Here is a 27,007-nt window from a genome sequence, read left to right as displayed (position 1 = left end):
TGAAAACTGGATAAAATATTTAACTATGTGCATCCAGCAGAATGGGGAACACATCAATACGTCATGTGTCATATGTAAAGCACTTTGTGAAACTTTGCCCTCACTTCACTTCTAAGGCCTAAAGCCTAGGGCTGTGACGGGCTTCGCAAGCAGAATGCCGCAGCGGAGTCTGTCACGTCGGCCCCCCAAAGACCCCATACTCACCTCCAGATCCACTGCATAGCTCCCGCATGACACTGCCGGCGCGCATGCGCAGTACAGCGCATAACTCACCGGCGGTGTCACATGATGTGGCTGGCAGTGGCCAGGGCGCGTATTCCTGTTATATTTCCACTGTGCTACAGCGGAAGTATAGCGTGACGAGCGGGTTCCATTGACTACAATGGAAGCTGTCTGCGCGTATGCCCGCGGCAAATAGGACATGCTGCGGGTAATTTCACGCTGCCGAATTCCGTGGTGGAATTCCGCAGCATGTACATTAAGCTATTAGGCTCAATAGAACCGTTTTAGAAGCGTTTTACGCAGCGGAAATCCAGCCATGGGCATTAGCCCTAAACAAGTGAAGATAGAGCAAAAGGGGCACTTCCAGTGTATTTCTGAGTATATTGTATTAAAGGCTGATATATCACATGACCCCCTTCCTATTTGAAAAAACTGAGCTGAATTCAAAATGGCAGCCGAAAACATCTCCTCCTTCCCAATTTATACTTTTACACATAGGAAGTCAATGTTCTCATTATTATACCAGTTCAATGGGTGTGTCCAGACTTTTGCCTGTATGTTTTTTGTTCTAGACGGTGGTGTTTTTTTTTAAGTTTATAATTTGTCATGTCACTATATTTACTAAAAACAATCCTGAAATTTTGCAGTTTACACGGAGCCTCATAATAGGCACATCCTGTTCAGCAAAAATCACTTTTCAGTAGCTATCTCATTATCATCACAGGCAGGATTACACTGAAAGGTGACTCACAGTAGGTGATGGTCACAGGTTACCTCCTCCCCCTCCTCCCTGCACAATAACCTCTGCACAGGTCACAGAGTAGGATTGCAACACTTTCCCATTAAAGTCAATGAGTTAACAAAAATCTATGTCCATTTGCTTAATGTAAAGGAAATCTCTTAACTGTTGTTCATAAAGCAGCGCAGCTGCTCAGACAAGATGGCAGCCCAAATAATTATGTACAGGAAACAATCGATTAGAAAAATGAATAGGTATTGGTATCCGGTTTTAATTATTAAAAAATTCTTACTTTGTGTAACCTCTGCCAAGGTCAACCTTGTGCTTTAGTTAATGCAGTAATACGTCTCTATGTGGAAATTGCTATTCTGGATATCTTCTGCTTAGACTCACCACAGAGATGAGCCATTACTACCATTGGGACCTTGCTCTCCAGGATGTACGGGGCCACATTTCTTGGGATGATGCCCTTGCATCGGATAATCAATATATCCTGCTGAAACTCTGTTACCAGCAGAGTGCAGATAAAGCAGTCATAAATATTCTTATTTCTCATAGTTTTTGCATCATCACTTATTTATGGTTTCTAGTCATAGAAGCCAAGTTGTGATGTCTGCAGCAGCTGTCAATAGTGATGATATTAGCATGCTTTATGTAGACTTACATCATGCATATATTCATTTAGTATGTAAGTTCAACTGACATTAAAGGGGAACCTGCTATCGGTCTTTACCAAACTAAGCAAAGAACAGAGCTAGAAGTATGAACATCCTGTCTTTTGCAAAGTTATTTTGGTATGTGTGTTTAAAAAAGCATATCTTTTAAAGGCCTCCAAAGCTGCCATGTATTTCTGTCTATTTAGGCCCCCTGTCCACGGGCGGAGATCCGCCGCGGTAGTCACCGCCCGGGAGCAGGAGCCGCCGCCGATTCTCCGCTGGTCAGCCCTATCTGATAGATAGGCTGGCCACAGAGAATCAGGGAAATTGCACGTCGCGAGCAGAGAATTGCAATGATTCTCCGCTCGTGGACAGGTGCCGGCGCTTTCCATAGCAATGCTCGTGGACAGGCACCCTAAAAAGGGCCTGTCACCTGTCCTAGTAGAATACTGGCAGAAATACTTTAATATTGCAGTATATGAGCACAACTTCAAGTCCCCTGTGGGAACTAGAAAAAAAGTAAGAATAAGTGTAAAATAAATGTTTTAATTATTGTAAAAAATAAAGAATAGTAAAGTCCCCACCCCATCTCCCTTCCCTTATTTAAAATTTTAAAAAAAACTGAAGAAAAAAAACTCCAAAGCATATTTGATGCAGTCGCATTGGTAAAAGTGTGATTTATTAGAATAATGCATTATTTATCCCACACATTGAATGTCATCAGAAAAAATACACAATGCCAGAATTGCGTTTTTTTTTGGTCACGCTGTCTCCAATAAAAAAAAAATGTTAAAAGAAAGTGATCAAAATGGTACCATTCGAGACCACATGCCATCTCACCCAACCCTGTGAATAGAAATTTAAAAATTATGGCGGTCAGAAGATAGCGACAGAAAATATTTTTTCTTAAACACTTTATTTTTTAAACGCAGTACAGCAAAAAAGAAACTACATTTGGTGTCGCTAGAATCACATTAATCCACAGAATAAAGTTCTTATGTCATTTTTGCTGTAGTGTGTATTCTGTAAAAACATTACATCCTCCTAAGGGCTCTTTCACACGGCCGTAAGCAGTTGTGCGTACACCCGCCAGCGCTGAAAAAATTTGTGAACGGGTGCACAAATCTAAGGCTTGTGCGCCTGTTCAGACAGCCTAGGCCTGGCGCATAAATGCCGAGGCCTCAATGCCATTGGGCAAGGGAGACAGCTTAACACTGCTAAGCTGTCTCCCCCTTCCCTCCCCCTCGCCGGCTCACCTCCCCTCTCCTTCCCTCCGGCTGTTTGCAATGGGATGGGGTGGGACAGGGGTGGAGCTAAGCTCCCATCCCACCCCTTGTCCGCAGCCAGCAATGGGAGGGGGCGGAGCTTAGCTCTGCCCCCACCCCGTTCCCTCCCATTGCAAACAGCCGGAGAGGAGGAGAGAAGAGGGAGTTTAGCAATCATGCTGCTAAACTCCCTCCCACCTCCCTTCTCCGGTCACTGTCATTGGCTCCCATAGGAGCCCATGCAGCGGCCGATGTATTCCGGTTTAAAAATAGTTCCAGGACTATCTTTTCTGCCCGGCATAAAAGCACCCTGCGCTATATTGGCCAACCGGGCGCTTTTACACCGCGGGGATACGTCTCTGTCGCCTGATGCATTGGAATCCAATGCATCAGATGGTAGCATATATCGGCCGACTGTGAAAACATCGGCTGATATACGCTCCTGTGAATACGCCCTAAAGATGTTGAAAATGTGTTTTTTTCCTATTTTTCTCCACTTAGAAATATTTAAAAGTTTTTACATTGAATAGTAAAATAAAACTTGTCCTGTCAAAAACAAGCCTAAATGATGTAAAAGTAGGAGAGTTATAACTTTTTTTAAAGTGGGAAGGATAAACCAAAAATCGTGAAAAAAGGGCAGCATCCTTAAGGGGTTAAAGGGGACAGAAGGTAAGGCATGCTGCATCTGCCTCTTTTCTATCAGTACACTTTAATTGAGTCTCAGATGTAGCTGAACCATGACAGAGATCGCAGTTGTCACCAAGACCCTTGCTCTCTGTGTTCAGCTACATAAAAATTGTCAGGGTCTGCATGGTTCAAGTCTTCTTAAAGAGGCAGTGACAGAAAGTGTTGTTCATGGTCATAGCACAATTAGGCACCTAGAACACAAATAAGTGTTGTTACAGCGTAAAATGGAATTGGCTTCTTTATTTGTCTTATTGGACAAAATAAATTTTGTAAAAGCCTATATATGGACTAAATTACTTAAAATAAGAACTATACCACCTTAAAAGCTTGTCCATTGTGTCCCATAATTCCCTGCTGAATTGCTAGTTTCCAATTGGTGCTTTCTAGTGTAACAGGATTTAGTTGACAAATCATCTCAGTCTTCCGGACCTGCTAATTAAATATTACAATAAGCAAATATCCATACTACTACCAATGCAAACCACTTGGCTCGATTCCAGGAATTGGCAATTTAATTTGTAACTATCTTCCTCTTTTTGTCAGGGATCCATCTGAGTCACAATAACATGTAGTGTGCAAATCTCATTATCTCCACTTGGCAGTGTTAACATACTCGGATCAGAAGCATGTGCGTCTGAAATGTGCAGGACTTCTGTAATGGCTCCTAATTAAATTGGAATGGATATTCTGTCAGCGGATCATTCTACAATTGTATTATCCCTGTTTAATGCACAGGGAAGTAAATATGATATTGCACATGTCTGAACCATTGTGGGATAAAGCAGATGTGTTGAATACAAAATGCAGTATAAATATAGTAGTTCCATACATGATACTTTGAAGTCCGTACTTCTTGTGTATGTACTTGTATCTGCAATGTGGTGGGCATAGACTGCTGCGGGTTCCTGTACCTGTGAGCCTACAATTTGGGATAGAATAGTAAAACTTTGGGACAGTGACTGATACGCATGACTGCACAGTGCTGGTGCTGTACAAGTCACAGGAAATAAATGAAGTGCCTTTTAATTTAGTGACATTCACAGTCAACCCTGCAACTTGCCCTAGCACTTTTCACTATTATTGATGGCAACTACATTCCATATACAGAAGTACAATAGCTTCCCCAACTCTGATTTAATGGTGATATGACACTGTCTTTGAAATGCAGAATGCTGAACATAGACATAACTGTTCTCTATCCTGATCTTCTATTGAGGCCTCTTTCACACAAGCATAGCGATTCTAGGCCGCCCGCATCACGGCTAAAAAACGCAGGACCAAGTCGTGGCTAAATCTCCCGTTTTTTCACCCGTTTTTCTCACTGTTACAGTGTTCAGTGATGAGGGGACTGCAGCGGGGATGAAAGAATCCCCTGCCACAGCTGTTGCAGAGGATTGTGATGTTCTCCCATTGCTTTCAATCGGGCCAGCACTACTGCTGCCCCATTGAAAGCAATGGGATGCAGGCAAACCCCATAGTGATTTTCAGGGAAGGGCTTGAAATATAAGTCCTTCCCTGAAAATCATCCCTAGCTGCTGTAAAAAAAAATGTGTATGTATGTGTGTATATATATATATATATATATATTTCATCACCTCTCCGCCACTATGCAGCTCCGGCGCATCTTCTCCCAGGCTCCCCGACACTGTTCTGAAGCACTTTCTCCTGGCCGGGGATTTAAAAATCCCCGCCTCCTTAAAGCGCTGTGTCTGATTGGCTAAGCACTCAGCCAATCATAGGCAGTGCTCAGCCATTCATTGAATGACAGCTGATCACTGCCTGTGATTGGTCACAGCGCTCATCCAATCAGAGGCAGCGCTCAGCCAATTATTGAATTTAAATTATATATTTCATAGGTGCACAAAAAAATGACTGAGCCCTAAGAGCATTATATCTCATATACCTTAAGGCCAGATTCACACTGCATATCAGAAACCATGGAAAAATCATTAGGCTGGGCTCACATGGGCAACCCTGCATACCTGAATTTACTGTGATGGGGATGACTGCTGCGGCTCGCCGTAGGCCATGCACAGTACAAGTTTTTTTTAATGCTTGTATTTCGGTACCCACATGCTAAGCGATGACGTGGGTACCTGCAGCCCATATGTAATGTTAATTGCGTATGGGCTGTGATATGGACGGCCTCCATTGACTTTAATGGAGGCCGTCTCCATGGAATCCATGGCAAAATAGAGCATGCTGCAATTTTTACTCCACTTGCGGAATATGCAGTTCGTATACGCGAGTATGAGCGAAAAAGTGAGTTTACATGCTTTTCAATGCCCCTGTTTTGCCATGAATCCTCCGTGCTGATGCTGATCGCGGATTCTACAACTGGACTCTGCCCATGTGGGCTCAGCCCTAGGCCTCATGTCCACTGTTAAAATAACATTTAGAATCCAGAGAGGATCACCCGCACTCATGATCCGCGCCCCATAGGGATGCATTGGACACACGCAGGTAAATAAATACCTGCGGATATCATTTTTCCCTAAGGCGCAGATTGTGTGTGCGGGAAAACACCCGCAGCATGCTCCATTTTAGTTCACACAGTTTTTGCACCAAAAATGTTGTGCATTTTTGGGTGCATGATGTCGCATTTACATCATACCCCTTTTTCTGATAAGCCATGCTCAAGAAATGTGTGAAACCAGGACATACCTGCATATGATAATCAGCGCTAATAGTAGGGAAGAGTGCAGCCCCATTGCTGCATTGCAAATACAATTGCTAAAATGCATGCAAAATATAGAAGTTTTTGTTACAATTTTGTGACAATTATGGTGTGGTAGTACATATGATGCTATTAAAATGTTGTTGTTAATGTGACTGTGTTTTTTGTTAAAGTTCTACCTCAATTTGCTCTTGTGCTACTGAAATTTTCCTAGAACTACTTTTATTAAAAAAACATAATTTTGGTACCACTTGTAAAATGTGATCATGGCTTTCTATGCTGCTGGTTTCTCCAACTCAATGGGTAAAATGCTGAAAAACTGAAACAAATACAGTATGCTGGCTTTCAAATTTTTGAAAATTGTATTCATGTAACATCTGGATGTTGTGGTCTTCGCTGTTTAATGCCATAGTCTTTGAGGCAAGCAATTGACAGGTTACTCTTCTTTTGTAGGTGAGCTGTCTTATTCTTATGTAAGTTAGCCTTTTTTAAGCGACTTCAAATCTATGCATAAAAAGTGAATGCTCTGCTGTGTATTCAGGGATGTGTTCTGACTGATGAAAATTTAATATGAGGGTAATTAATATTAATATTGACTTTGTTGTTTTAATTATAATGTCTCAAAATTTGCAACATATTTATGAAAATATTGTACAGCAATTCACAAGTTTGTTGCAACCAGAGCTGAATGGTATTATACATCAGTAGTGATAGCTACTGTACTCATGTGATTCAGATGGGGAATTATGTTTACTGCTCAGAAAAGTCCCTTTAACAAAAATGTGATTAATCTATATTTTTATCACATGTAGTAAGACAAAACTTAAAATACATGCTTAATATCTGTACCCCATTTGGAATATAATTAAAGGAATTTTCTAGGCAAAAATTGGAAATTCTGAAGATGCTGAAATCTAGGAGGTACAGCTAATTAGCGGCAACCTGAACCTTTTATGTTCCACTCTAGACCCTCCTCTTTGCCCCTTGCACCTGCCGATCTGCCAATATGTTTACATGCATCCCTTCTACAGTAAACACAACAGACTGCTACCTACAACTTCCAGCATGCATAGAGCATTGTAGCTCCGCCCACAGCTCACAGGTCCTAAAACTTACCAGCACCAACCTCCCTCTCACTCAGAGTGCCAGAGAAAGCCTGTTTATGGAGGCAGACCGGACCCTCCAGCACTCTGGGCTGCACATGACTAGTACAGCACTTCCACTCCTGTCCTCCCATCATGCACTGCTCACAGGATGTCGGAGGGTACGGGCAGAGGAGAAAGTAGCAAATGTGGATAAGATGTCAGAGGAAGTGGAAATATTGTTCGGGTGGAGAATCACGTGACAGATAGAGAATGAAAAAAGTAGTTAGACCAGGTACAGTGAACCCATTACAGAATGACTTATTGTGGTGATGTACATTAGATTTTAAAATTTTAGTCCTTACCTGGAATATCCCTAAACTAAATTTTTAATCACTAAAATAAATTAGAATTCATGGCTGCAGTTGCTGAAATATGCAGTTCTGAAAATATATTCTTTTTATAAATGTTGCCTGAAAATATTCTTGTAAATAGAATAATATTCATTCAAATCCTTCACCATTCATTCCTCTTATTTACTTTTAATTGATACTGAAAGTGTTAAACACAACCCAATGAACTGATAATATACTGTAAATTCCTGAGCTGTACACTACCACCCTCCATACACCACACTCCTAAACAATTCAACCTGCACCCATCCCCCTTACTAAGTACCTTTACAGATTATTATAAGCAATGTCTCCTGCTTCTAACTCCCCCTCCCCCATCTCCTCATCCCCTACCTCACTAGAACTCTGTTGGGACTAACAGGAAAACGTCTTCTAATCCACCTCCAAATATAGCAATTGGAGTGGAGCTGTCTATGGTGCTAAAGACTGGGAGGAAGAGGTGGGGTGAAGAGTCTACAGGAGTCTACAGGACTCATCTTCTTTACACCTTGTGCTTCTAGGTGTGTGATAAGGATTTAGAAAACAATGGCATGAATGGAGAAGAAAGACGTTGAGGCTTGTGGATTTGGCTATCCTGTCTACAATATTGAGGCTGTTCCTGGAGCTGTATATCCTTACTGCATACTGCTGTGCTTAGCTAAGAAGTATTGTTTATGGTGCAGAAGGACCTGAGCAAGGAGTAGCTGCTGCCCACCCTGAACCTGATCACAACGTCACTGCTATCAATGGTCCTGAATCTGGCTATACAGTCAATACTGCCCATGGTGCAGAATACCTGATTGTACAGTCATTGCTGTCCATAGACCTGATTACCTGGCTGCACAGTCATTGATGTCTATAGTCCTGACTACCTGATTGCACAGTCTCTACTGCCCATATTGCCGATTACCTGGCTGCACAGTCATTGCTGTACATAGTGCTGATTACCTGGCTGCACAGTCACTGCTGTCCATAGTCCTGACTGCACAGTCATTGCTGCCCATAGTGCTGATTGTCATTGCTGCCCATAGTCCTGATTACCTGGCTGCACAGTCTCTGCTGTCCTCCGTGCTGAAATAAGATTCATAGCTGTCCATGGTCCTGCAAGACATCCCCCCTAATGGTTAAATGACAGAAGAGCCCTGACTACTACTAGAATCTTCTCAGCATAACTCTGACTCTAAAGCTTTTTTCCTCTCTGGTCCATGGCCATCCCACGCAAGAAAGCAGGATATTTATTGGATATTATACTGCATAGCACAGCCTGAGCTGCACTGCTATCACTCCTATGGCTTTCCTCATTACTACATAAGCCGATGCCTACTTATGTCTGTCTCTTCCAAGGCCACGCCATAGACATTCTACCTTCTTATTTCTTTCATTAAATGCTCCATGTATCCGGATTAAGAGGACAAGTGATAATAGTCAACCAGCGATTATTTCCTTTGACCTTAAAATTCGTAATGAGAACTTTTTCTTGAAAGCACAAATTCAATAACTGGACTTATTGAAGGATCGAGATGGAGTTTAGAAAAGAGGAATTCAAGAAGCTGGCGGGTAATACCCTGGGACAACTGCACAGGTATGTACAGAACTGCTACACCAATGCACCAAATTACTGGCAATATCTATAGACCATAATAGAGTCGCGCTTGCAAAAAAAATCATGCTCATGATAATACTATGTTATATGTAGTTTTATACAGCATTGCAGGTTATTATATTGCATTATCTTCCCTTACAACAAGTAAATTCAGCTTAGCTGCATCCCCGTATAGAGATATACAGCGTACAGTATAGCCGGCATTTGTTTCATGCACAGACAATAGCGGCAATGTCCCTTTAATTAATAGCGTTAATATTCATTATAACATATTATATAACATTTTCACAGTATATTTTCGTTGATTAATGTGACTTTCGTAGCAGGACGAGGGGACAGAACAGTCCTCAGTTCTCTATTGTCCTTACATAGTAATACATCGCAGATCTGCTCGGCGTCCCTGAATTATTTAGAATCTAGAAATCTTGATTTATGGTTGTAACCTAAAATTTAATCAAAATCTCATTGTGCCATTCATCACTGCATTTGGATGCCCCTGTGCAGTGTGGTAACCCCAGGAGGTAGGTGAGGGCTGCAGAAACATTCCTCTTAATGCCTCTCTACTCATTCATTCATTTCCTCCAACAACATTAATCCGAGCAAAATCAAAGCGGATTTTCCATTCACAGGCCTGGTATTTTTTCTTTTTTATCTTGATTAATTTCTATTGCTTGTCCTATGAGTGGGCACAGAGGATCTTAATGTGCTTATAGGTTTAGGAGGGTGAAATACTGGGAGAAGTGATTACGTTGATGGCCTGCAAAGTATATTATCCTGTAATCCCACTGTGAGGTTAGGGATAATTTGATGGAGGGGTTTTTTCAATCCCCTATTCTAGACCTGACTAAAAAAGGACACATGAGCTATAGAAAAATGCGAACCGACCAAGGGAAAGACCCGTGCATTCTATCTATCTATCTATCTATCTATCTATCTATCTATCTATCTATCTATCTATCTATCTATCTATCTACCTATCTATCTACTATCTCATATCTATCTCATATTTTATACCTCTATTATATTTGCTTATATGTATGTATTGACTTACTAAATATATGTCTGCTATCTATCTATCTCATATCTATCTGTCTGTCTGTCTATCTGTCTGTCATGGATTTTATATGTTAGCCCCTTATGCACTGGTTGTATGTATAAATGGAGTATAAGGGTGCAGGGACTACTTCCTCCTCACAGGGTAGTCAGGCAGTTCTGTTCTCTGCATTTCCCCCTTATAACTCCACTTCACCATACTGCAGTCATTTTTCCTTGTTCCCAAAGTCACCTTGTACATAACCTTGTCCCATTGATTGCTGAATCAGGATGATGACTGATCAGAAGGTGTGGTGGCCCAGACATCTCCAACCACACCCCTCCCCCTTAACCCCTGCACTTCTAAATGCATACATTCCCTTACTAGCCTATGGATTACTGTATGGCATAATACTTATTATAACTCATTTAAACTTGTAAAATAAGAGGGAATTCAGAACCAATTTATTTATATTTTTAAAGATTTTTTTCACATAAACCATAACATGAAGCTTCCGAAAAATTAATGTTATATATTTTACGATATTTATATATTTCCGATATATTATAATAAGTGTTCAAAATGGTACGCTATAAGGCTGAAATGTACCATACAATTCTGTTGAGAGCTTACACTAACCCACTTCAGCTTTTGCTGTATTACTGAATTTCTTATATACTCATTTCTCTTTAAACACACACACACACACACTATATATATGGATACATACAGAATAGACACACGCATACATGAATACATATATGTCCTGTACGTGCAGGACGCACACTCACTTTTACACGCAGGCACACGAGTTTTAAACACACAAATGCACTTAGGAATACTGTAGCCATATATATATATATATATATATATATATATATATATATATATATATATATATAGCCATTCTTATAACCCTGCTTTCTCTATATAATTTCATTCTTCCACGTTCTCTTAGTTCTGCATTGGTAGACTGGTCCGGATAGTCTGGGCAGTCCGAGTAGTCCGGGTAGTCCAGTATGTCATTGCTCAGTTGACTTTTGAACGAAATCTTGCTGAGAACAGATTGAATAATTGATCAGTGCAGCAGATAGATGGAGACTCTTCATTTATATTTCATACAATTAAACATCGCCTTTGCCATTGCTAGCTCACAATCTGTGCATAAACCAGTTTACTCACATAGGACTGACGACAAAGCAAGTAAAATATTCTGTATCAGGAAAAAGCTCAGACTCTACAGACACAGGGCAGATCTATATTGTCTTATACAGCATGAAACAACCGGAATAAAGGCAACAGTAAAATAAAAACGTCACGATAATAAGATAATATCATATGCGATACATTAATGATTCTGAAAATATACAGTAGCCGAATACAAGAAATAGGAAAACTGCATAATATTCTATCTCCTAGACACTCAATGTTACACCAAATCACTCGTTATACAGTACATGTATGACATCAGACATATCATACACGTTATATGTACTGCACACATTACACATACTGCATACATTAATGTCACAGAGTGCATACACTACATAATATACACACATTAGATACACTGCATACCCTACATAATATGCACACATTACATATTATGCACACACTTCATACACTGCATACACTACTTAATATGCACACATTACACACACTGCATACACTACACATAACATATTATGCACACATTGCATACACTGTATATTATGCACACATTACATACTCTGCATACACATAATATGCTCACATTACATACGCTACATATTACGCACACATTACATATACTGCATACACGAACTAATATGCACACATTACATACACTGCATACACTACATAATATGCCCACATCACATACACTGCATACACTACATAATATGCACACATTACATACACTACACATTCTGCACACACTACAAACACTGTATACACTACAAAATATGCACTCACTACATACACTGCATACACCACATAATATGCACACATTACATATACTACATATTATGCACACACTGCATACACTATACAATATGCTCACATTACATATGCTACATATTACCCACACATTACATACACTGCATACACGAACTAATATGCCCACATCACATACACTGCATACACTACATAATATGCCCACATCACATACACTGCATACACTACATAATATGCACACATTACATACACTACACATTCTGTACACACTACATACACCGTATACACTACAAAATATGCACACATTACATATACTGCATATTATGCACTCACTACATACACTGCATACACCACATAATATGCACACATTACATATACTACATATTATGCACACACTGCATACACTATACAATATGCACACATTACATACACTGCATGTACAGTATGTACTTAGTAATCGTGTTATCACCAGCATGGATTTTCTATTTAACACACACATACACAGTATACAGCACACACATCTGTAATATATGCCCAATGTCCAATCTCCTCCAATTTAACGAATTGGTTGGGGTTAAGGACATTGGACATTTTCTAGATATTCCTGTACAAACAGATTAATTTTAGCATTGCGTATGTTATTTAACTAGTACCTGTATAATTAGCGGGATCAATTACCGGCACGTTAACCCAGGATTGAACAGTAATGTATATGGGTGTTACATGGGTATATTGATATTTCTCTCTTCTGTCAGTGATCTTTACTTTCGGTCCTGTGAATACTAATATGTGTATGGCACATGATTCAATCATCTCGTGGAAATGAAACAAGTCTACAATAAACCACTAATTACCTGGGACACTTCTGCAGAACACATTGTAAGCAGATTATCTCACCCACCTCTCACAGCCAGATTACCAGTGCAATGTGCTGCAGCCTAAATCTATCGGCACCATGGCTGTATATGTGATTCTTTCATACTCCCGTTCTAGACAACGTTATATAGCCAAGAGACGGTACACAGTATGAATAAAACGACGAGCTGTATACTGTCCACTAAACACCGATGCTGCTCAAAATTATTAGATTAATTCTAGAGTGAGAAATACACAAAGAAGAAAAGAAGAGAGCTCGGTTTATAGTCATTCCTGCTGCAAACTGTACTGCAAAAAATATGTATCTATCTATCTATCTATCTAATATCTATCTATCTATCTCCAATTTATCTATTTATCTCATCTATCTATCTCCTATTTATCTATTTATCTCATCTATCTATCTATCTATCTATCTATCTATCTATCTATCTATCTATCTAATATCTATCTATCTATCTATCTATCTAGCTATCTCATATCTATCTATCTATCTATCTATCTATCTATCTATCTATCTATCTATCTCATATCTATCTATCTATCTATCATCTATCTATCTATCTATCATCTATCTATCTATAATCTATCTATCTCCTATTTATCTATCTATACATCTATCTATCTATCTCATATCTATCTATTAAAGTTGAGTGAACGTACTCTGACGAGCACGATGCTCGTTCAAGTATTAGCCTACTCGATGGCGCTCGTTACTCGAACGAGCAGCATGCCCTGTTCGACCCCACCCCAGTTTTTGGCTCCTCCCCACTGTGACGTGCCTGTTTTGGCCCCTCCCCGCCGTGACGCAGCGCGCGTCAATGGCAAAATCTTTGGCTGGCTGGCAGGGAGAGAAAGAGAGAGAGACAGAGAGAGAAAAAGCTCTGGACCTGGCGTCCCACATACAAAAATTCTAGAGTCTCCCATTGTAGTCATGGGGTTCGTTTCTCGAGTAGAGCTCTCGAATTTTACAAAAAGCTCGACTAGAAAAACGCAGACCTGAGCATTTGGGTGCTCACTCATCTCTACTATCTCTCTATCTATCTATTTATCTTATTTCTATCTATTTATCTATCTATCTATCTAATATCTATCTCATATCTATCTCCTATTTATCTCATCTATCTATCTATCTATCTATCTATCTATCTATCTATCTATCATCTATCTATCTCCTATCTATCTATCTATTTCATATCTATCTATCTCACATCTATCTATTTATCTATCTATCTCATATCTATCTATCTATCTATCTATCTATCTATCTATCTATCTATCTATCTATCTATCTATCTATCTCATATCTATCTATCTCATATCTATCTATCTAGCTATCTATCTCCTATTTATCTATCTGTCTCCTATTTATCTATCTATCTATCTATCTATCTATCTATCTATCTATCTATCTATCTATCTCATATCTATTAAAGTTGAGTGAACGTACTCTGACGAGCACGTTGCTCGTTCAAGTATTAGCGTACTCGATGGCGCTTGTTACTCGAACGAGCAGCACTCCGTGTTCGACCCCACCCCAGTTTTTGGCTCCTCCCCACTGTGACGTGCCTCTTTTGGCCCCTCCCCGCCGCGACGCCGCGCGCGTCAATGGCAAAATCTTTGGCTGGCTGGCAGGGAGAGAAAGAGAGAGAGAGACAGAGAGAGAAAAAGCTCTGGACCTGGCGTCCAACATACAAAAATTCTAGAGTCTCCCATTGTAGTCATGGGGTTCGTTTCTTGAGTAGAGCTCTCGAACTTTACGAAAAGCTCGACTAGAAAAACGCGGACCCGAGCATTTGGGTGCTCGCTCATCTCTACTATCTATTTATCTATCTTATTTCTATCTATTTATCTATCTATCTCATATCTATCTATCTATCTATCTATCTATCTATCTATCTATCTATCTATCTATCTATCTATCTATCTCCTATTTATCTATCTATCATCTATCTATCTATCTATCTATCTATCTATCTATCTATCTATCTATCATCTATCTATCTATCTATCTATCTATCTATCATCTATCTATCTATCTATCTATCTATCATCTATTTCCTATTTATCTATCTATTTATACATCTATCTATCTTATATCTATCTCATATCTATCTATCTATCTATCTATCTATCTATCTATCTATCTATCTCATATCTATCTATTAAAGTTGAGTGAACGTACTCTGACGAGCACGATGCTCATTCAAGTATTAGCATACTCTATGGCGCTCATTGCTCAAACGAGCAGCACGCCGTGTTCGACCCCACCCCAGTTTTTGGCTCCTCCCCACTGTGACATGCCTGCTTTGGCCCCTCCCCGCCGCGACGCAGCGCGCGTCAATGGCAAAATTTTTGGCTGGCTGGCTGGCTGGCAGGGAGAGAGAGAGAGAGAGAGAGAGAGAGAGAGAGAGAGAGAGAGAGAGAGAGAAAGCTCGGGACCTGGCGTCCCACATACAAAAATTCTAGAGTCTCCCATTGTAGTCATGGGGTTCGTTATTTGAGTAGAGCTCTTGAATTTTACGAAAAGCTCGACTAGAAAAACGCGGACCCGAGCATTTGGGTGCTCGCTCATCTCTACTATCTATCTATCTTATTTCTATCTATTTATCTATCTATCTCATATCTATCTATCTATCTATCTATCTATCTATCTATCTATCTATCTATCTATCTATCTATCTATCTATCTATCTATCTATCTACCAGCAATGGGGTTTATTTATTATTCAAAATATGACAGTTTTCTGGTCTAAATTATGCCAGAAAACCGTTTTCCACTTGCACCACATTTACCATGTGTTGTTAGGCACTGTCGGATTGTCCAGAAAAGGGGCGTGGCCTAAATTTTGACAGAAATTGGGGCAAATTTTACTGAATTGCACCAAAAGTTTGACAGAATGTATAGCATAAACTAAGCCAACTAATAGATGGTCTAAATTTAGAGTAGACAGTCTTAAAATGTAACAGGTTTATCATCCAGCAAAGCCACTGTGATAAATCTGGTGCATTTTAGGCCAGCTGTACAGGGGTAGATTTGCATTGCAGAATCCGGCACTGGCGTCTGCCCCCGGATTCAGCAGCAAATATTGCCCATAGCATGCTATGGCAAAACGCTTTTTCTTCTACACAAGCGGAAATCAATTGTAATTTTCTGCTTGTAGAGAAAAAATCGCAGCATGCTCTATTTCTGTGTGGATTCTGCACTGACAGCTTCCATTGAAGTCAATGTAAGCCATCCGACCAGCGGCTCTTCCACAGTAACGTTGCGGAAAGGTTGCGGATTCTGATTCATTGCCTAGCGACGACACAGGAAAATCTGGGATTTAAACAAAAAAAAAAAGAACACTGTACTGCGCATGTCCAACAGCTCATGCACCATTCGCAGTACAGCGGGCGAAGAAGATGAAGAGAAGCCGGTACACACTGATGCCAGCTGGGCACAGGGTCAGATTCCACTGCTGGCTCCCGCATGCAGAATCCAACCCAATTGTGTGCAGCTGGCCTGAAGACCTTGTAGTCCAAGTTTGCACTGACTAACTTTTAGGCAGTATTAGTAAATAAGCCCCAATGTGCTTAATGTTCTTCAGAAATATCAGGGACTTTTTATGCCAGCGTTGAGAAAGTAGGTTTCATGTCACTGGCAAACATTTTGTAAGTTGTTTTTTTCAGTCCATCTGCAACTCAAAAAGATCCAAGTAGCTAATATTAAGGAATATTATTCATGCTTCATATCTTACTTATGCATGTTTGATACCTTATGTTCATTACTGATTCAATCATAGACTCATCCTTCTGGCTTGTGTGAGATAATATCTATCTATCTATCTATCTATCTATCTATCTATCTATCTATCTATCTGTCTGTCTATTTCATATCTATCCATCTATCTATCTATCTATCTATCTATCTATCTGTCTGTCTATTTCATATCTATCTATCTATCTATCTATCTATCTATCTATCTATCTATCTATCTATCTATCTATCTATCTATCTTATATGCTTCTATCTATCTCATATCTATCTATCTATCTATCTATCTATCTATCTGTCTATTTCACATCTATCTATCTATCTTATATGCATCTATCTATCTATCTCATATCTATCTATCTATCTATCTATCTATCTATCTATCTATCTATCTGTCTATTTCACATCTATCTATCTATCTTATATGCATCTATCTATCTATCTCATATCTATCTATCTATCTATCTATCTATCTATCTGTCTATTTCATATCTATCTATCTATCTTATATGCATCCATCTATCTCATATCTATCTATCTATCTATCTATCTATCTATCTCCTATCTATCTGTCTATTTCACATCTATCTATCTATCTTATATGCATCTATCTATCTCATATCTATCCATCTATCTATCTCCTATCTATCTATCTGTCTATTTCACATCTATCTATCTATCTATATATCTATCTATATATCTATCTATCTTATATGCATCTATCTATCTCATATCTATCTATTTCATATTTATCCATTCTACAGCTTAAAGCCATTTACAGAAAAGTGTATTTATGCTCCATATTTGGTCCATGTTGAGGGGACTGTAATATGGTGTAAATATAAATCTGTAGGACTAATCACATGACTGTAGTTCTAAATTTTATTTTTCAAAAAACACAACATAATCTATTTTTTGCATATTTGTCTCTGTATTTGTATTCATTTCTATTGAGTAAATGCAGTTCAGTATTTGCCAAATAAAAAATAATAAAAAAAAGGGGCAAATACGGCTGAAAAATTGTTGACATTCGGATGTAAAATGTTTTACAACACGTCTGTAATCTAGATCCTTATTATGGATGTGTTTTTTACGCTCCTCTGAGGCTGTATTTATGCGGATGAGTGCGATATCGCACTCATAAACCTGCGATTTTACACGTGATTGCAATGCATTTTGTTAGAAAAGTAGATGGCATAGCATCTTCACATATGAAAATCACATGTTGTTACAGTAGCAAAAATAGAAAAAGCGCATCACACTCATACGAAAATTGTATTTACATGCGAGTGTGATGCCATTTTTTTGGCTCCCATAGGAAATAATGGGCGATTCTTGAATAAAATCACTCCAAAATAGGACCTGCTGCAATTTTTCCATTCTTACACTATTGGTGCGAGTATAAAATCACTTGTGTAAATTAACCCATTGAAAATAATGGTTTCTATTCATGTATGAGTTCTGTGCATGAAAAACACCAGTGTAAATACATTCTAAGGGCGGTTTCAGACGACCATATGCGCAATTGAGCATGCTTCAGCACAAAATATTTGCGCTGTCAACAAAGTTTGTTTTGCGCAGATTTGCGTGTGTATCGGTGCATAGTACTGCACTTTTTGCGCACACAGGCCAGTTCACATGGATGCCACTTCAATGATTTAAAAGGCTATTTAGCCTAATGAGGTACAGATGTGTTCTTTTTCCTACAGAATTGCGCATTGTATTGCGCATTTGCATGCACATAGATTTCTATTGGACCCTTGGTGCGCAAATATGTTGGAATATCTGAAGCCGCCCTAACAGTTCACTCCTCTGTACATAGTGCTTGTGTATGTGGTTATGAAAGAGAGGGACACAGAGTGTTGCCATGATAGCAGTAGCATTTATGTAGGGAACAGATGCGGTATACGGTACTTTATTCTGTGCGCAGGCTATAGATATTTCTATGGGGCCTAAATGTCGCGACTTGCTTCAAGACCATCCCACTTTTAGCTATATTCTAATCCTCCATATCTGCAGTATCTTTCTGTGTCTGCATTGTTCTATAATCTCTAAGATTGATTTGATTTACTTTGCAGATGGCTACAATAAATAATACATGAGCAGCATCCACTGCATCATTAGAAGCTGCTCTAGGGTTTACGTCTTTCTCATTGCTCTGAATGAAGCTCAGACCCCTCAGACATAAAAGGGGTTCAGCATTTGGCATTCAGCTCAGCAGTGCCTGTTAGTGGAGAGCGGTTATTTTTCATGTTAGCCTACATTATGAAGACATCACAGGTGATCCCGCCTTTCAGTCTAGGGCCCAGACTGACCTGGGCATGCTGGGAATTATAATTAAAATTGTATTTCTCTGTACTCCCATAGGATTCCATCCATAAACCAGCTATAAACAGAATGATAGATATAGAGATGGAAGAGAGAGAAAGTGGAGAGAGAGGAGGGGCTAGGTATGGAAAGAGAGAGGGAAAGAGTGATGAAAAAATAGGATTATGAGGAAGAGACTGGGAGAATAAAAAGAACAGAAAGAATCAGCAAAACAAAATGTGAGTACCATAGAGGGTGGAAGACAAGAAGAGACAGAAGAAGACAGAGAATAAGCAATGGAAAGTCAGTAACATTATAAGGTGGGCAGAAGACACATGTCCATCAAGTTCAACCTACTGTTGTGTTGATACAGAAAAAGGCAAACCCCCCATGAACTAGCTACAAAATTTTGTTATATTAGGGATAAAAATTCCTTCCAGATTACAAATAGCGAGTCAGAATAAGCCCCGGTCCAGCTTCTGGAGAAATTTATTTAAGTAGTTATCAAGCAGCAATAAAACAAAGTTTAGGGCACAAGGCCCCTTCTTCAATGAATCAGTTGTGCAGTTCTTCTTCTTCTCCTCACACATTGCATTTTGTATTTTATTCCCCGTATTTGTATTTTAAGTTCACTTGCTGTAGAACATACCCCAGCTTAACTGCAGAAGGGACTTTATGCCCCGACATGCGTTTTATTGCTGGTTGACAACGACTTAAATAAAAGAGAAGTTGGATTTCACTCCTTTGTGTCCTAAGGTCTTTTTTGGAAAGTTGTGCCTTTATACTAGTTTTTTTTTTTTGCCTATCCTCCTGTACTGACTCGCACCATTTATTGAAGCGTCCACATGGTGGGTGGCACCTCCACATCATCCATATCATCCTTTTAGCTCTTGCTCTTGTCATGACCTCCAGATAATGTTTAGGCCCTATTTATGCTACTGGATTGTTCCACTCTCTCTTATTTCGGAACCCACATCTCAAGCTTCTCGCACACAAAACCTGTCTTATATATCTTTCAATGAATCAACCATTACAAAATCCTGTGGCAGAGGAGTCCATAGTCTCACTGCTTTAACAGTAAAGAATCCTGTATGGTGAAACCTTCTTTCCTCTAGATTTAGAGTATGCCCTTTTGTCATGTTTACAGGCTTACAGATGTAGCAATTGTTAACATGATGGACACACTTTGATAACTTCATTTGTAGTATTTGTAGCAAATTGTAGCTAAATTATCCTAACCCATTAAGTGTAAAGTTACTAAATTTGTAGATATAAAAAGATAATTAGAGAGATTGTTGTATTGTCAATTGTAAAATGATGTGGTAAGAGACAAATGGAAAAAAAAGAGAAGCAAAACTGAGAAAGAGGAAGACAGAAAAAGGTCAAACTGATGGAGACATAGAGAAGAAAAGAGAGAGGAAGAGAAAAGAAAATAGAGAGTCACAAAAAAAGAGAGAGAAAGCTCAGTCTATGGCTCAGGTCTCCGCTGTCACCTCCACCCTCCAACTGTGTAATGCCTTCTTTAAGACAGTATAATTAAAAGTATAGCAGTCATTTCCCACAGTGTTTCACCCATCTTCACATTTGTTTATCATTGGCTTTACTTCCAGTTTTGATGTATTGTAGGAAACATGAGATATTTTATAAGGCACTTTGTAATAAGATGTGATACATTTACCATATGTACAGAAATATCATTATAGGCCCAGGAAAACCTGTGGAAAAAGTATTTGGTAGAATGAAATGTAAAATCAGATAAATACACTTGTGCTACCTCGGGCCTCATTCAGATGGGTGTATTGTATCATGTGTTTAGCTGTCCGTATTCTGAACCGCACTTATAGCACAATAGATCCTTATGCCCATTTGCATTGGTCTTCTAATGTGCTGCAAAGGATGTGGAATTAGAACCCCAACAGTCTAAAAATCTGAATTTGTTTACTGCAAAGAAGCAAGAAAAATATTACATTTTTATTGATTTCCTAGGAAAATATATATTCTAAAACATCAATTCATGTCACAATCCAGAAATATGAAAAAGTTTCTTATTAAAAGTTAATGTAAATCTTTGTTGGTTAATTCTGATCATCGTCCAACATCACCATCCGCTTCATTCTGAAATTCATCTACAACCTCCAACCTCCGCATATGTAGCAAAAGTACACCAAAGGCAAGGACTGTTTGACTATTAATTACCTTTTCTCAAATTTGTAATGTGTTAGCCTTACTAGACCTTTGTTAAAGCATAAAATATCACTGCCAGCCGCCATATTAACCAATATACTAATACAATGATACATAAGGGCAGGTACAAACACCCATTCCGATGCAGACAGGCATATTGCTATTTGGAGGAGCATTGCACATGTACGAAATACTGATGAACAACCACCTCACACACCGTATATTGGGGGGTGGGGGGGCTGCTTAGTGTTATACCTGAACATGGATAAAACATACAAACAGTGTCAAGTCCCACTGATATGTGTAGAGTGCCATGCAGGCTTACAACCTATTAATGATGCCCCATATGATTCAGCTCAGTGGGTTGCCCTGCACCTCAAAGTGAACCACACTGGATCGACACTCCAGGCTCCCTCAGCATGCTGCAAAAAACAATGATATATACCAATAAATATGAGGTATTAGTTAATATTTTGGCTAAGATATGTAAACTCGCAAGCCCACAACAAGGGTCCTTACTATATTGTGAGTCCCTACACTAACATTTACAAAAGTATCACTGCAAAGAGACACATTGACTCAAATATCACTGCCAGCAGCCATATCTACCTATATACTTATACAAATATATTGAAGTGCTGTGTACATATCAATCATTACCGCTCCTGTCTGGAGAAGTCACTCAATCTAATATCCCTATTTGAGATGTACACACACTGTGGCCACTGCCATGTGAATCTATATAATGCTATTATATGTATGTAAAGGTGAGTTCTAATCTAAGTACATAGCATTTATAATAAAACTGGTCTTCATGTTCATGGATAATAGTAAGGGTCAAGATTTTGTTGGATCTGTACTGCCCTGTTCTACAGATTACCATGTGAGTCGTGTAATCCAATGGGAAAAGCATTTCACTGTTAGGGAATTATCTTTGAAATCCAGAAAAGCAGGAAAGATTAAAAAGAGGAAATGAAGGTTTTGTAAATATGGCTGATTCTAGCCTGTACGTTTCATAATAACTGCTGATTATAAGAAAGATGGTCAGTGACAGTTAGTCATGGTATTATTATCCAGCAATTACAATCTGGCCTCAAATAGGATCATGGGGTGCATAGAAAGAGGTCTAGGGGCACGTGACAGGAACATCGTTCTTCTTCTAGTCAGACCACACATGGAACATTGTGTACAGTTTTAGGCGCCGGTACTTAAGTAGGACATATCAGAGCTTTGAGCAGGTACAAAGGCGGGCAACTAAAGTAATAAATGGAATGGGCGGACTACAAAACCCTGAGAGGATTTCGAAATTGGGATTATTTAGTTTAGATAAGAAGACCTCTGAGGGGCAACCTAATAACTATATGTATACATATATCAGGGGACAATACAGAGATCTCTCCCATCATCTATTTATACCCAGGACTGTGACTGTAACAAGGGGGCATCCTCGACATCTAGAGGAAAGAAGCTCTCTACACCGACATAGAAGAGGGTTCTTTACTGTAAGAGCAGTGAGACTATGGAACTCTCTGCCTGAGGATGTGGTGATGATGAACTTACTAAAAGAGTTCAAGAGGGGCATGGATGTCTTTCTTAAGTGTAACAATATTACATAATATAGTTACTAATTACTGGAGTTGCTGATCCAGGGAGTCATTCTTATTGCCAGATTGGAGGCAGGAAGGAGTTTTTTTTTCCCTAAAATGAAGAATGTTGTCCTTTACTTCAGGTATTTTTTTCCCCACCTTCGTCTGGATCAACACTGCAGGATAATACACTGAAGTGGATGAACATGCATCTTTTTTTAGCCTTACATACTATGTTACTTTGTAAAGTCTTACAACATCCTCCTTTCATCACCTGCTGACCATAGATAAGTAATATGAAAACTCCCAGGCCCCCTTATCTGTAACATGGCTGCAAACTACCTTATATCATATACAGTACAGTATTGTTCTCCTCATGTGGGGCATAGGGACTTTTTGGGCCCTAAGGCCATGCTCACCCAGTACTAATACATGTTGGATTTTTCTGACAGACAGATCGATGAAAAGCCGCATTAGAAATCTACGTAGTTTCTGCAGATTTCTGACGTGGGTTTTCTTTTTTTGCAGCTGTGGATCCAACATGGATATAGACTAGTTATTGAGACAAAGTCACATGTGGATTTTCAGACATAGATTCCATGTCAACAAGCGATAAGCGCTGAGGAATAAGTTGGTGCTATACAAATAAAGATTACTAGTATTATATGTCAAAAATGTGAATTTAGAAAATCCTTATGGTTGTTTTTTTCTTGTTGGATGTTTTTTAAACATTTACTTTAATCCATCTATACAGAGCGTATGCATAAAAATTGAGTATGAGTTCTTTATTCCATTTATACATTCTGACATTGCTTGCACCTGTATGCATTCTCTTTTCGAATTCCGTGTATATACTTTCAAAAACGTAATAAAAACTTTGTTTAAAAAAAATGTGATATGTCAGTTTTATTTCCACAACTGTTCCTTGTAAACTATAACAGGGATTCCAGTTTAAAACAATGGGTCACTTTGGATGTAGATTTCACCATAGATTTGATGTGAAATCCACATGGAATCATCAAGATTTCACGTGAATTCCGCATCAGATCCATAGTAAAATACGCCATGTCAATATAGACTAAGGCTCTATGCCTTGCGTGTGACTTCTCAAAGTTTCCCCCATGGTCATAGACATAGGAATTCTTCATATAACCAATGATAAGGCCTTGTAATGATATTCCTCATGTCCATTGTAGCTGTATGAGGTGGTTGTGGAGTTTAGCAGAGGCATGTTAGTGAATGACTATGATATTTTAATGGAATCAAGCAGTTAAAGCTTCTTTCATAGATGTCACCTTTAAATCTACTTTCAAATCTGGTTAGTGCCCAATTCCCTCCTCACTTTGATGAGTGTCAGTCTGTTGGCAGAATAAGCACACGATTCGATTACTAGAGAGCAGTTCTGACGTCAGGGGTTGCACCAAAAGGGATTTCATATAATATTATACTCCTGCAGTAATGGGAGGTGTAGTACACATACTGAAAATAATCAAGCTTTGAGTACAGAAAATGGTATAGATAGACTATCATTGATAGGCCGCCATGTTATGATGCATTGTATATGAAGGATATTGTTTACTGCTATATATGAGCATATACAATGCAAGAAAGCTGCTACAGTATAACGCAGGACTCCATGTATGTGTCATCAGCAATCATTGAATGTAAGACAATAATGGTCATGAAACTATTGGTTGCACAACTCTGAGCCTCCAATCACTAAGGACAAACATTGAGCTTCCTCACACAGCCTAAATGAGTTCAGATACGGAGTAATTCTTTAATCTTCTTTGAATTAGTATAAGAACAGGCCACCATTATTGCACATCTGTATAGTTCTCTCATATATGCTTGTTTGCTCCCATGCATCCAAAATAGAAGCAGCTTTGCAAATGATCTTGGATAAAGATGTAGCAAATACTAACTTGACATTTTCAATGGTTTTCGTTGTGTTAAGTGTCAATTTAAAGTTTATCGAAGCTGTGCATTTAATGTATTAAGTATCAAGTTAATGTTTGCTACATCTTTAGTCAAACGGACCATGAACTGTCTGATCCTGCAGTCATATTCCATTCTAATGTAAAAAAGTCAGCAAGAAATAGGGGATCAAAGAAAAGTATAACTACAGGATCTGACTACACAGGAATTCTTTGTAGTCTGTAACCATGGAAACATATGGCGCTGTACAGGGGCAAGGTTGCTTCATTTTTATTGTAGGTGTAATAGTGCAATAAAATGGTTGCAAAGGTGGATATAACTTTTGTGGTTTAATGCTTCTAGTTCACTTATTTACTTCAGAATAAAGACAGATTTTGGGTTGTTTCACATACAAGTTTTTTTTGTGTGGTGTTTTTGAGGTAGTTTTTGAGTCAGACCCAGAAGTGGATGGAGCAGGAAGGATTATAAGCAGAGATGAGCGAGCATACTCGTTAAGGCAAACTACTCAAACGAGTAGTGCCTTATGTGGATACCTGCCCGCTCGTCTCAAAAGATTCGGGTGCCGGCGGGGGAGAGCGGTGAGTTGCGGGAGTGAGTAGGGGGGAGTGGGGGGGGGGGGGAGAGAGTGAGAAAGAGATCTCCCCCCGGGTCCTCCCCGCTCTCCCCCACCGCTCCTACCCCCCCGACGGCACCCGAATCTTTTGAGACGAGCGGGCAGGTACTCGCATAAGGCACTACTCGCTCGAGTAGTTTGCCTTAGCGAGTATGCTCGCTCATCTCTAATTATAAGGATTTCCTTCATATTTTCCATTCTATTTTAATCTATTTCTGGTTTTGGTTTAAAAACTTTATGAAAAGTGCCCCCCAAAATCTGTGTGTTAAACAAGTGCTTGTGTGCGTATTCTTGTCCTGCTCACCCATATTTTGGATATCATTTTCACTTTATGAATATACTGTAAAGATAAGACCTTCTCATAGTAAATCTTCACGTACTATAATATTTTCTTCAGGTCTCTTAATATGACTGGGAAATAGATATAACTCTGAATGACATTTAAAACCAGTCCCCCAGGTGGCTATTCTTCTGACCTTGAGCAAATTACTATTTAGGATAATTATTAGATGAACTTAATGATCATGGAATTTGTGTGATCAATATAGGACATGGAAAGATGATCTGTCCCTACTCAACTTTAAGGAGTCGGCAAACATTCAATTTAATATAGATATTGTAAAAACACCAGCTGTAGCTATCTAAAATCTAAGAGTGTACAATACAGAATACAGACGGTAGAGTAAAACCTGTGTAAGAAAAAGAGTGCTGCAGTAAATGTGTTCCGGAACTCCAGTATAATAGTCTGTCCAATCCTGCTTTAGTGAACTCGGTCCGGCCTTGGATTAACTGGCCACTGAATGCCCAACAGCAGCCCCTCCATGGGAGATGTTGTCTTAGGCTAGGTTTCCATTCATTAGTTGGGTCAAGCTCCTTGTTTCCTACCAGAGACAGAAACAATGGATACCATTTTGGTGCACTTTTTGCACTGGTCTGAGGTCCATAGCCAGACAGAAGAATGCTGCATGCAATGTGTGTTTTTCTCTGAGGCAGGAAGGCATCCAGAATAAAAAATGATGTGCCAGATGCCATGAACTGTCCTATAGAAAACTATGGGATCAATTCTGGCATCTGTTTCCCTCTTGTGTTCCACTACTAAGCTGAATGAAAAAAAAATAGCTGGACACTGAGCATATGGAAACCTGTCTGAAGTCATACAGTACAGTGAGTCATGACCACCACCTATTGTGAATGGTTGATTCAGTGGTATCTATACATAGATGTTACCTATTGTACATAAGCCTGTCTGTGAGGATGATGAGATGACTGCTGTAATGTTTCCTCTACAGAACAGGAAGTGTCAGACTATTAGTGGTCAGAGTGAAAACTGCTGGAGATTCATAGATAGATAGATAGAAGATAGATAGATAGATAGATAGATAGATAGATATGAGATAGATAGATAGATGATAGATAGATAGAAGATAGATAGATGATAGATAGATAGATAGATAG

At 39.2% G+C, this 27,007-nt stretch overlaps 1 protein-coding gene across 1 annotated transcript in view; it reads left to right on the top strand.

The window, feature by feature from the left end:
* Positions 1 to 8,185: 8,185 nt before the first annotated feature.
* Positions 8,186 to 27,007, top strand: part of SLC17A7 (solute carrier family 17 member 7) — a 93,290-nt gene continuing 74,468 nt past the window's right edge. Inside the window, exon 1 of the mRNA XM_066607817.1 lies at positions 8,186 to 9,302. Coding sequence (XP_066463914.1) covers positions 9,241 to 9,302 — 62 coding nt within the window. The 5' untranslated portion in view covers positions 8,186 to 9,240. The remainder of the gene's footprint in view (positions 9,303 to 27,007) is intronic.

This window comes from Eleutherodactylus coqui, chromosome 6 (genome assembly GCF_035609145.1).
Source record: "Eleutherodactylus coqui strain aEleCoq1 chromosome 6, aEleCoq1.hap1, whole genome shotgun sequence".
NCBI classification, from domain to species: domain Eukaryota; kingdom Metazoa; phylum Chordata; class Amphibia; order Anura; family Eleutherodactylidae; genus Eleutherodactylus; species Eleutherodactylus coqui.
Note: the sequence above shows the minus strand (reverse complement) of the source record. Positions and strands in the feature narration are given on the sequence as shown.